This window comes from Crocodylus siamensis, chromosome 10, assembly GCF_052110815.1.
Source record: "Crocodylus siamensis isolate JL-2025a chromosome 10, ASM5211081v1, whole genome shotgun sequence".
NCBI classification, from domain to species: domain Eukaryota; kingdom Metazoa; phylum Chordata; order Crocodylia; family Crocodylidae; genus Crocodylus; species Crocodylus siamensis.
In genome coordinates this window covers 31,715,067-31,727,486 of record NC_143404.1, presented here as the reverse complement: position 1 = coordinate 31,727,486, position 12,420 = coordinate 31,715,067, and the positions used below count along the sequence as shown (strand labels likewise).

The 12,420-nt window shown below is 37.6% G+C and overlaps 1 protein-coding gene across 3 annotated transcripts in view; it reads right to left on the bottom strand.

The window, feature by feature from the left end:
* Window positions 1–12,420, bottom strand: part of RANBP17 (RAN binding protein 17) — a 284,697-nt gene that overhangs the window by 47,118 nt on the left and 225,159 nt on the right. For all 3 annotated transcript variants that reach the window (XM_090064588.1, XM_090064589.1, XM_090064590.1), the window contains 2 exons: window positions 7,570–7,784; window positions 6,277–6,415 (listed from right to left, as the gene is read on the bottom strand). In XM_090064588.1, the coding sequence (XP_089920714.1) occupies window positions 6,277–6,415; window positions 7,570–7,784 (354 nt within the window). The remainder of the gene's footprint in view (window positions 1–6,276; window positions 6,416–7,569; window positions 7,785–12,420) is intronic.

Here is a 12,420-nt window from a genome sequence, read left to right as displayed (position 1 = left end):
TTATATTTAGGTGACTCCAGATTTCTGGAAACCAAGTTCGATTTTGCTTATTACAAAGAGTCAACGTTAAGATTTAAAGTAACATTTTTAGATCTCTTGACATAGCTAAGCACCCCAACAGTCACAAACATATGGAGAATGCCATAACATTATTTTTATATGATGAACTTTGGATTTGAAGGAAATGCCTGGGTCATCAATATCAGTTCCCTGTTTTTGCAGGCAACTGAGTCATATTTTCAAGCATTCCAAGTGCATCAAATATTTTACTAAATACAAAGTGGTGCTTCTCTGTCCAGAAAAAGGTTATAGCCTATGCTTTAGATACCGAAAAAACTGTGAGGTCACAAAAGACAGGGAAGAAACAGCAGGAGGAAGGTGGATGTTTATAATAAAATGTTTACTTGGTCACTTTATTTAAAGCTTGATAGTTTAATTAATTAATAAAATACAAAAGGAAGATAACATAATAATGTTTATTGACTAACATTCCATTAATATTTATGGGATATAAATGCACTAAAGCAAAGCAGGATTCAGTAAATAGCAAAAGCAAATTCACATCTTTACTTACTGTTTCTATAACTAAGATAACACATTGGGAGATTAAAAGCTTAAACTTATTTGCAAAGTAAATATGTCTATCTGATTTATCTAAGTTATTTTGTTGCTAGGTGTAGCCCGCTGTGCTGCTGCTGCTGCTGTGAAAGTGTATTCTGTTTGTCTGCATCAGCATGGTGATAATAGTATGCCGGTCATTTGTTTCTACACTCTTTCTTCCTTCCCCCTTTTGAAAATAGTAGTGCTTACCCTTCCCTCTTACCAGCTGTTATTTCCTCTTAACCTGAAACCTGAGATTTTTTTGGCCTTGAGAACACTGGCACTAGGTAAAGCCCTCAATCATCTTTCTCAGCTGTGGTCTTCCACCCAACTCTTTTAGTGTGTTTCTGGTTTGAAATGCATTTTAACCAGATGGCTGTTCCTCATGATCCTAGAAACAGCCAAAGCTCTCCATGCACATGGAATTATTTACTGGATGCAGAATTTACACATACATGATGTTCTCTGTAAACATCAAATAAACTTGCCAGCATTTAGGATACAACCCTGCTCTCACTAAATTCAGTGCGAACATGACTTGGCCCCTAAATAGCTCATACCGTTTATATTGGATGGGTCATTAGAGCAGAACATAAGAAATGCCATACTGGGTCAGACCACAGTAATCCTGTAACTCACACACTAGCAGAATGCTGATGCTAAATGGGAGAGTATAGGCAGGGATATCCGGACTGATCTGTCCCCATTGTGCCTCAATCCTTACAAGTTCTAGCATTCAGGGGACTACCATGTCATGATTTGGACTTGCATCTCTCACCTATCATGTTTGATATCCACTGATGGACCTAAGCTACACAAACTTGACTGATTTTCTTTTGATCCTGGTTAAATTGTCTACAACATCTTGTGGCAATAATTTCCTCAAGTTATTTATGCATGTGAAAAAGAACTCCCTTTTACCTGTTTAAATTTGCTTCCTAAAAGCTTCACTAGCTAATGCCATTCATTATTTTAAGAAATTCTACCTTATCTCCTTTTACATAGTTTTTTCTAAGCTGAAAAGTCCTAGCCTATTTAGTCTCTCTTTGTACAGAAATCTCTCCATATCCCTGATCATACTTATTGCCCTTTCCTATCTCTATTATATTCTTTTGGAGATGGGGATACCAGAACTACATGTTGTATATAAGGAGCCGGGGTTGTGTGAGAGCTAGAGAAGAAATTAAACTTAAAGTTTTCATTTTGAGGGAAAGGCATTAGAAGGATCCAATTAAATGTATCTTTGTTTCTTTACATTATGCTAATCTGGAAGCCTGCCAACCTTGAAGTGTTCATTTAAATATATCCCTCTGGACAATGGCATATTTTGATCTATGTCCATTTAACTCCTTAAACTCCATTTTGATATTACTTTTAACTCTCCTCCATAAAACCCAATAGTATTTTTCTAAACTGTAATTTTATAAGGTTTTTGGAAGCACTGCAAGACAATGTAAAACTGAATGCTGAAGGCCTGACCCTACAAAATACTAAGTAGACCTGGGAGATGCAGAGTCCCCAAATTTTTCCGACTTCAAGTATGAATTAACACTGAATTAAGCCTGAATGTCTTGACCTGCCTTCCCTGAAGTCATTGGGAGGTGGCTGAATTCAGTGGGAACAGGCCATTAGAAATTTTTGCCCTGGTCGACCTGAAATCTAAAGTTGAGACTTTTGACTGAGTAGAGATTGTAAGATCACTGATGTATTGTTTTTTCTACTAAATCAGTCCTGCATATAAAATAGAAATGCAATTGTTGGCTGAACTGAAACACTATCACTAACAAGTGTGATATTTGAAAATATGTACTTCATAGGTGGGCTCTACTCTATTTCTAAACAAGTCTTTTAACACCATTTGTTTTCCAAACAAATAAGACAAAGTAAATCACTAACAGCAGTTTACAAAATGGTAGTAGCTCTAAACATGCTGATACTGTACAAACAGAAGATTTACATTGAACAGTAAGTGATCTTAGTAGGATAGTGGACAGGTCTAGCCTATGATCGGCTCCTGATGATCTGCTAAAAGTGTTGAGAGCTACTTATATTTTCCCTTAACTGTATATCAGATGTCGTTCTCAGTGCTCATTTTTCCTTCATTTGCATAGGTATAACATGCCTGGGAATGTCATACAAATTCCCAGACTGATTTTTCAGAGTATGCAGGTCCTTGGAATGAGGCTGGGTAGAGTGTTCCTATTGAATCTTACCAAAGAAAAACTAACCAACAAATAAATATGATAAACCAGTTTAACAAAGATCTATAATAACTCAGGTGTAGACAAAGGACAGGCTGGAAAATCTGAGAGGCAGGACTGGGATAAATGGGGAAAATTATGATCTCCTTAACACTCGCACCAGTTAGTGACTTGTATTAGTATTAGAGTAGTTAATGTTACTAAAAAAACACTTAAAAAGGCCCTTTGCCCTTAACACAATGTGAATGTTGCCAAAGAAATAAACAGGACTCTTTTTAAATGACCTAATTACATTAATGAGTGCACTACAATTAAAGAGATTTTTGGTTACAAGATTAAGGTAAAGGGGATGGATTTGAGTTAAGTGGCATTTCCCTGTCAGTCTATCTATACTTTAATATAAGCACTATCTGCCTTTGAGTGTAAACCCAGAAAGTAAACAGATTAAGCAATTTTACATCTAAATTAGGCAGAGAGACACAGAAAATGTTATATTTCCACCCCCTAAATGAATAGCAAACTACACCATTAATCATAGGAGAATTAGAAAAGCTTCACATGGAGATTAGTGACAACATGCCAGGCAGGCTACATTAAAAGGTTCCAATCCACTGAGTCAGCTGTGAAAAAGCCAGGTAAACACTTTAGAGGAGAAACGTTGGAGTGTTTATTTTTGCAATAAAAGCCTAGATGAGGGCTTCCATTATGTCTGATTTACAGCCAGGGGCTCCAAAAGGAATACATATTATTTCTCAGTATATTATAAAGTGTGGAATCATGATGCATGCAGGGTGTCCATTCAAAACAGAATGAATAGTACTGAGAAATAACAATTTGAGACTTCTTTATTCTACAACTTGAGTTGTGGAATATGACTCATATGCTCAGTTTCCACAAGTTAAAGTGAAATGGGTAAAAACATGAATAAACATTTGCTCCAAGAAAAAAAAAGTAACTGTGGGATATAATTATTTTTCAAAATAAACGAGAGGTACTTCACTTTACAAACATTTTTGGAAAAAAAAGTGTATAGATGTTCAGGTTTTTTCTCCCTTAGCAAAAATGGCCTGTCTGGGAAATCTTTTTTTGGTAGAAATTCATGTCTGAATGCATTGTCAAATATTATGAGTGGCTCCATATAACAAGATTTTCAGAAAAGCTAAAAAGAGTTAGGAACTAAAATCCCATTTATGACATTTTTGCAGAGTCAAAATTCTTTTGAAATGCTAGACAATAAAAAGGAAAATTGAGGAGAAATCCACGGTCCTAAAGTAGAAATTAAAGGGACAAAAATTAATTTACCTGCCAAGAAACAGCACCTGTGCAACCATTACTAACCATATGCTAGCAGAAGAGATTACTTCAGGGCCATAGTATTAATAGAGGCTGGTTTACACCTGGCCGCAGGAAAAGAAGATGAAGGAAGCAAGCTGAAAGACTTACAGATGCAGGACAATGCTTAAAGACTTAAAGGGAATTGGTGCTCAGAGAAAACGCGATCAATTAAATATCATTCAAACCTGAATGATACAGCTTGCAAATCTTAGACCCTTTGACTGAATTGGACTCTAACTTCCAGGGATTGAGTCTACCATGGAAGAGGTAGTTATTTTTTTCCTTTTTAAAAAAATCATTTGTATTTGATTTCATACACACACACACACACACACACACACACACACACACACACACACACACACACACACAGAGACGTTTTTATTAGTTCAAAACTAGTTGAAGGAGTGCATTGACATGGAAAACCAGTGGCTCATGGGGAATAATGGGAATCAGAGGTGGTCAGAAAAATGGTTGTAGCTTTTTGACAGAAAATAAGGTTTCCAACTAAACAAAACATTTTTAAGGAAAGTATTTCCTTTCCTTGAAAACGTATGGTTTTACATTGGGAATCGAGTGCTTAACATCCAAAAATGTTCAGCTAAACTTTTTAAAAAACTGAAAACTCAAAATTTTCTGTAAGGGTGGAAATGTGTTTCTTCTGATCAGTCTGAGAACTAAAAGCTGACATATCTTTATTTTCTCCTCTCTCATACACATATTTAAGTGTGTTTCAAAGTATACAACTGAGAAAGCTGGTAGTCAGTTATATAGAATATATTTGAAGTTGTAAAGAGAAATGATCCAAATGTGAAGTAGGGCACACATAATGAACTTGGTCCTTGGGTAGCTGCAGTTCAAGGCAGCCTTTGGTCCAATACATCCATCCGCAAGGAAATTCTAACATAGAAACAGACAGCAACAGGCAGGCTTACAGCAGAGTCAGCCTATACACATAAGTTGTTTGGCCATCATTAGATGTGAGTGGGCACTCAAAATATTTGAGACTAGATACATTTTGGCATTAAATAACAAAAACATCTTAGACAATGTTGCTCATTTTTAGTGTCCATCAGCCTCTAGAAACATTTTCTTGAGTAGCAGAAACTATTTAACCTGTTTTGTAAAACATAAAGCTTATGTTGGCCAGTGTGTTTGTGCATTCATACAGGGAAGGACTGATTTTTTGGCGGTAGAAAGAAATGCTAAGCATACACAGAAAGGCCCTTATAATCCAGTGTTATGGATGCAGATTATTTTTTAAATATTATTTATTACATAAACTATTCAGAGCCATTTTTAATTAAAGTAAGGCATCTGCAGGTTTTATACTGCTTTGCATCACCATACATATTATTCTAGTTTCTAGACTGATCAGAAAACTTAATGGGTCTTTTTTCCCCCCCAACGCTCTGTTCTTTATGTCCCTATTTCAAATTAATTTAAGCTACTAACAGTCAACATATAATCTGTTAGAAAGTGCTAATGAATAAAGATCAGTTACAACCACACTACTGAGGTTTTTAATATCACTCTAAGTATGCTGTTGGTTTACTTTGTTACACAGCCAATAGATATTCTTTATAAATAACAATTCAGTATCCTTTTCAAGGAAAAGAGGAATCTTTGGTCTACTTGACTCATACACCAGCTATACTGAATGATCTCTACCCGCAAAATAGCCATAATAAATAAAAATGAATGTTTGGAGGTTAACAGTTAACATGACTTGGAACAACTGGTTTTCTGAAGGAGAAAATGTATTATATGCATGTTAAAATTTTCTTCTGTGAGGATTACAGACTTTAAGACATTTTACATTTATTTTACATTTCTTGTTGTAAAGGTTCTTTAGAGATAATCTAAGTATAAGTAAATAATGTTTCTAGAAAGATCATTTTATAATATCATATGCAACATACTATTGGACAACTTACTCTCACTGAATTAAATCAGATTCTCAAAATGCTCAGAACCCAGTACCGCCCTGCAAATCAATATGCTAATAGGTGTTAAGATCCTTTGAAAATCTGTGCACTTATTTAAGGTATGTAGGTGAAAGGATGTGGGTGCACCTCATGCTGGAATTACTACACATTCCTCACTTTCCTTTCTTAGATAAATTGCAAGTAACACTTACCCAGTGCAGTAAGTCCTTCAGATACTGAAGTAAGAATATAGATTAGCACATTAGGTTCTAAACTGGTAATGAAACTCATATGATCCTGGGTCAGGCATTCCAAGAGTGGATAATAAGACTGGCTTAGTTTTCTATATTGCTGAAAAAGGAAAACAAACAACGATTAGTTAGAAATACTATGAGCTAACTGGAATGCCTGTTCAAAAACGCAAAGCTGGCTGAAACAGGACCAAGAATGCACAGAATAAGGATGTGATAAATTTAATGATTACATTAAAACCTTTTTACCACCAAAAACATCTTTTTATATAAAATGGACTCCTATGCTTTAAGCTTGCATTTATTAACTTTAGTTTATGACAAACAAACTCTTGGTAGCAAAATAATAATACTACTCTTTTACATCACAACCCATGAACATCTCAGTAAGATGTTACTTAGATTAAGAGTTTTGAGGCCAGTTTAAGGGTTCATTGATTTGCCCTTCCTATTATGTGGAACACTGTTTGGGACTAACCCCAGGTTGTACCCTGAATCAGCGTAACCTGATTCTGAAATACACTGGCTTTAACTGGGTTGTATGTGAGCATAAAAATGTATCGGCTTGAATGGACCTGTAGGACAAAAAAGCCCTAGGTTTAGTTAGCATCATTATGGCCATGCCTTCACATCTGGTATGTCATGGCTGTGTGGGTACATTTGATCATTGCAGCCATATACCAATCCTGACTAGGGATAATTTTTTTAAAAGGCAAGCAGTCTTTTTTTTTTCCTGATATCTCTGAGTACTCGGCATTGCTCACCATCGGATTCAGTCCTCATTGCAGAAAATGGCAGTGCTGAATAAAGTCCACTGGCAAAAGGAAACAAAACACTTCTAATGTTCTAAAACTGTCTTATGGAAAGCAGACTATGGCAGTTTACAAAAATTAGATTAATGGAAGGATGACTGATTATACTCAGCCAGATACTGTGTTCAGTTATACCCAGGCAAACCTAATGAAGCCAACTGGTTTGCATGGATGCAAAAAGGGCAGACCTAGGTCTCTCTTTTCCATGTATGTTAAAAATGAACATTTTGGAAATGTAACTCTTTGATACAACAATTTTATTACACATGGAAAGACCAATATTTTGGATGTGACTGTATAAATAAATTCAAGTAATTAGATTGAAAATATAAAGTGCATTCGAGCTGTTCTAGATTCCTCTGTCTCATTATAACAATTCAAAGCCTGTGGTGGTGTTATTTCATATTTCATATAAAGACTCCCAAGATGAATAACTGCTTACTAGCAAATCACTGTGGGATACTGAGAGCAGCATTTTGACAAAGGCCTGAAGTACATTGTCAAAGTGGTTGTCCCCATACAACTTGAAGACGCCAAAGCTGACATAATTTCCACATAAGGCAGATTTGAGTGCAGAATAGCAGATGGAAATACCCTTGAGTTTCAGTGGATAAACCTGATCTTTTGACAGTGTCCCAAGGGATAGGATCTGATTACCTGTTTTCAGAAAAAAGGAGAAAGAAATTGACATAAGCAGTTACAAATTTAGGTAGCTCTGGCATAACATTTTCATTTCACTCTTTCCATTTTTAATTTTTGATCTGACTGCAAACAGGATGTGATCCTATTTTTGTACATATTGCAGGAAAAAATCACTATGCTACTAGTACAAATACATTTAAAAAGCTAAATAAATAATTAGAGTATATGGCAAAAGTATATCCTATGACATTTAAGTTACTTATTTAGGCCCAGTTCTTCAACCAGATGTATTAGTATGAAATTTTCTATCCATGAATCACCTCAGAACCTTCTGTATAGTGGATCTAACTGCAGGATCAGGACCTTAAATGATAGTTTCTTCTCATACCGTAATTTAGCCTGCTTTTGATCCATTACCACAAGGACCTCTTGGGATGGCTGTTTATGAACATACACATCAAATATACCACTCACACCACAGATATTTCCATTACAAAACCAACTGTTTTACCAGTCTCCAGCTGTGAACTACTCTTTGAAAATCTCAGTGTTTATAATGTAAAAATGCTGTGAAGCTGTAAATATTTTGTGTGGCTTAGATGAGGCAACAGCCATTTTTTTTTTATTCTGCTGTGCAATAAATCATTAGTCTTACTAAAGCTCTTGGTCTATTTAGGCAGCAACTCAAAATAGTTATTGTTCTGACCCTTACCATACTTTTGTGACTCCTTTTTTTCATCACTAAAAGAAAAAGAAAAACCTCATCTTTTCAGCTATGAAGATAAACCCTGAGAGGAGCTATATTATCTACATTAACAAAGACAAAAGGAGACTGAGGGACAAATCCTATATCATCTTTATGTACCTAAGTGGCACTTGCATAGCTGTGTAACTGCATTTTTTGGCACCCACAGCTTGGATATTGCCTGTACCTGTGTAGCTGTGTTCATCTTGCATCTCTTTCTGAGCATGCTCAGGATACTACATAGGCTTTGGGCTGGAAGACTCACTCAGGTGTGCATGTAACTCAATCTAAGTCCCTGAAGCGTTGGTTGGAAGAAAAGTACAATTAGCAAAACTGTTTGACAGGAGAGGGGAGAGAGAGGGAGAGCAGGAGGATGGGACTCCCATCTTTTAGCCCAAAGGCCTAGTGGTTTGTCAGAGGAGTAGGAGACCCGGGGATTTAAGCCCCGCTCTCAGATGAGATTTTAACTTGTATCTCCCACTTCCTAGCAAAATGCTTTAACCACTACCCCAGTGGTTCTCAATGTTTTTAGGCTTCTGACAACTTCATAACTCCTGTGAATTAGACCCATTTCAATAACTAATTTATTTATTGAAGCATTTAATACCTGGTGGGGTGGAAACCAACACTTAGATCCTCCAAGCAGTGGAGCAGGGACAAGCGTAAGTACCTCCTTGCACTAGAGCCAGACACAGATGAGCCTAGCTTCTTATACAGGAAGAAAGCCAATGGGGGAGGGAACACTTAGCTCCTCTCACAAGAGTGGGCAAGGACAAGTGTGAGCTTACTTCCCTGCACTGGAACTAGGCAGATGAGCCTACACTTACCTCCTTGCATAGGGACCAGGCGGGGAAGAGCAAGTGCTTATTCCTTTAACCTTGTGGCACTCTGAAAAGGAACTCTCAGCATCCCAGGGTGCCGTGGCACGTCTGTTGAGGAACACTGTACTAAATGGACTAGTCTTTGCTCAGACCTCTCTTCCTGGCCCACTGCTTGGGAAGTCAACAAGAGAGGATACGCATGGGGCCAGAAAGAGTAGAGCAAACCAAAGTTCGCTTTGGCACAGTGAGAGGGGCACTGTCCTGGAAGCAAGGAGTTCTGTCTCTTGTACCCCCTCCCAACAGGGCAGAAGCTAACCCACTACTGTTTAACCATTTTATACAACAACGATTAAATGCAAGGCACGGAAGAGCCAGTGGGGCATCGGTCAGAACCCAAACCTAGGCCTCTCTAGTAGTAATGCATGTACCTGGGCAATCCTGCTGCCTAAGTGCTAAAAACTGGTAAGTGCCACTTAGATGCCTGCAGGTGAAACAGTATTTGTGCCTCAGTGACCTTCCCAAGGTTACAAAGAAAGTCTTTGAGACATCAGGCAACTGAACCCTTGTTTACCAAATCCCTGATTAGCACCTTAAACACTGGACCATGTATTTTCTCTGAGGAGGTCAGCTACTAAATAGATACCTGCACCTTAGTTCCAACTTTGTTAGTGTTCTTCCAAAGTTCTTTCACCATGTTAATACGTAAATAAGCAATAGAAGTGGCAGTACTTAAAATAGCTGAATATACATCATGACCTGATCTCAGGCTGGGCTTCCACTCAGCCTTCCTTTCAGTTAATACCATTTTTGCACCTATACTTAGTAGTGTAGTATCATAGTATCAATATTATACTTGTTACTATTTTTGACCTCATTATTAATTGTGAGCACATTTTCTAACATTCCAATTGCTACATAAATGATTTATATCTGTAGTTTGGAACTTAAAACGCACAACAGATAGGGAGTCACTTTTGAATTAATTGGTCATGCTCAAAATACATGTATAACATGTATTTGCACTTACAAAAGAGTTTAATGACTTCTTAAATTTGGCTGAAATAATAAAACAAAATAAATACATCAAAATACTACAGATTAAGGGTTTGGCACAAGTGTAAATATCAATGCTATACACACAATTTTACATTTAAAATACTAATACATTGGGGGGTATACTCTATTCAGCTAAAAACAAACTTAATGTGTCTCTAGGACAGGGGGAGGCAAAATATGGTACACGGGCTGAATCCGGTCTACCAGGCTATCCTACCTGGCCTGCGGGGCCCCTAAAAAATTGAGAAAATTAATATTTATCTGTCCCACAGCCTGTCAAAGTTGACAAGAGCCAGGGACACTAGGATCCAGGGGGAGCCTCAGCAGGACCAAACAGCCCAGCTCTGCCAACCCCCAGACATTTCACTCCTTTCCTGCCCCAGCCCTGCTCCAGCATCACATGGCTGCTGGCTGCATTGCCAGACGGGGGAGCACAGGGCCACATCAGTTGCATGCACGCGTTTGTGTATATGTGTGTGTGCATGTACGCAGCCAGGGACAGTGTGTGTGTGTGTGTGTATGCAAGCAGGGACAGTGTGTGTGTGGGGGCAGGCAGGAACAGCGTGTGTGTGTGTATGCAGGCAGAGATAGTGTATGTGTGGGCAGGCAGGGACAGTGTGTGAGTATGTATGTGTAGGCAGGGGCAAAGAGTGTGTATGTGTGTGTGTTCACAGGCTGAGTCCAATGTGCATTCCCCACCAAACACATGCACCCACACCCCCCTTGCACTGCCATACATGCAGACCACCCGCATCCCCTCACACCCCCCAGGTACCCAGGCCCCACAAACCCCATAGCCATGCACACCTCATATATCCACCCCCCCACATGCTCCCTCACCTCACATACCCACACCCTCACAGCCCCCCACAAACCTATACCCACCCCTCACAATGTACAAGAGTAAAACTTCATTTTAAGCTATTGTGCAATCACCTCTATGTACACTACACAAACGCATGTAGATCAGGACAAAATTATTTTTTGAAACCAAATGAATGAATGTTGTAGATGTTTGCTTTTTAGAATATAATTTGGTATTCTTCTGGTTCCAAGATAGCAAAACCTCTTGCTGAAAGAAGTACTTTCGGGGGCAAGGGGAGGGACTTCTGGTGGCAAAGGTCAGGGGTTAGGGGTGGGACTTCTGGTCACAAGATGACAACCACGGGCAGGGATTCTGTCAAGGGGTGGGGCTACCAATCCGGCCTGCTACAGCTTGCCAAAACTTGGTAAGCGACTCTCTACCCAAAATAATTGTCTGCCCCTGCTCTAGAATGATACAGTAAGATCAGACTATTACTATGAAAAGAGGTGAGCCTGATCCATGAACACATTGAGATAAAAAACTGAAATACATTAGCAAAAGTTACAAAATGAGTGGAAGGACCCTGAGAGGATGGTCATTTGAATAAATTTATTTTTCCTGTTTTAAAAAAAAAATTTGCAAATTATAATTAAATGCTGATCTTGTTATAAAATCACATATACACTATACCTATATCTTCAAATATAATGCACAATTTTTAAAACAAAGCATTTATCCTAAAATGATTTTTATTTTTTTTATCTTGAGGATCAGAAAAATTGGGTTTATTTTAATTTCAAGGACAGCTTATATTCAAAGTATTTGATGCGTCACAAGCTGTATTACAACAATCACAAAGACATCATGATCAAGAGACGTCTACCTTCTAATTTCTTTCGCTAAGTAAAAAATAATTAATTAAATTAATTAATTTTTAAAAATTGCCTTTTTAAAACTCATGTACCTGGGTATTAATTTACTTTAATCCTTTTGAAATGTATTCAAGTGCTGTCTTCAAATAAAAACATTCCTCTTTTAAGCTGATCTATGTTCTCCAACTGGCTACATCCCTCAATTAATTACAGCATTATTCTTGACCAAAAAACCCAGTAGCAGGAATGACATGAAATGGAAAGGATCACATCCTTCGTAAAAGACAAATATACATGATTTGTATGACAAGAAAAATTATGAAAAGGAACATGAAGGATAAATGTATAAGCA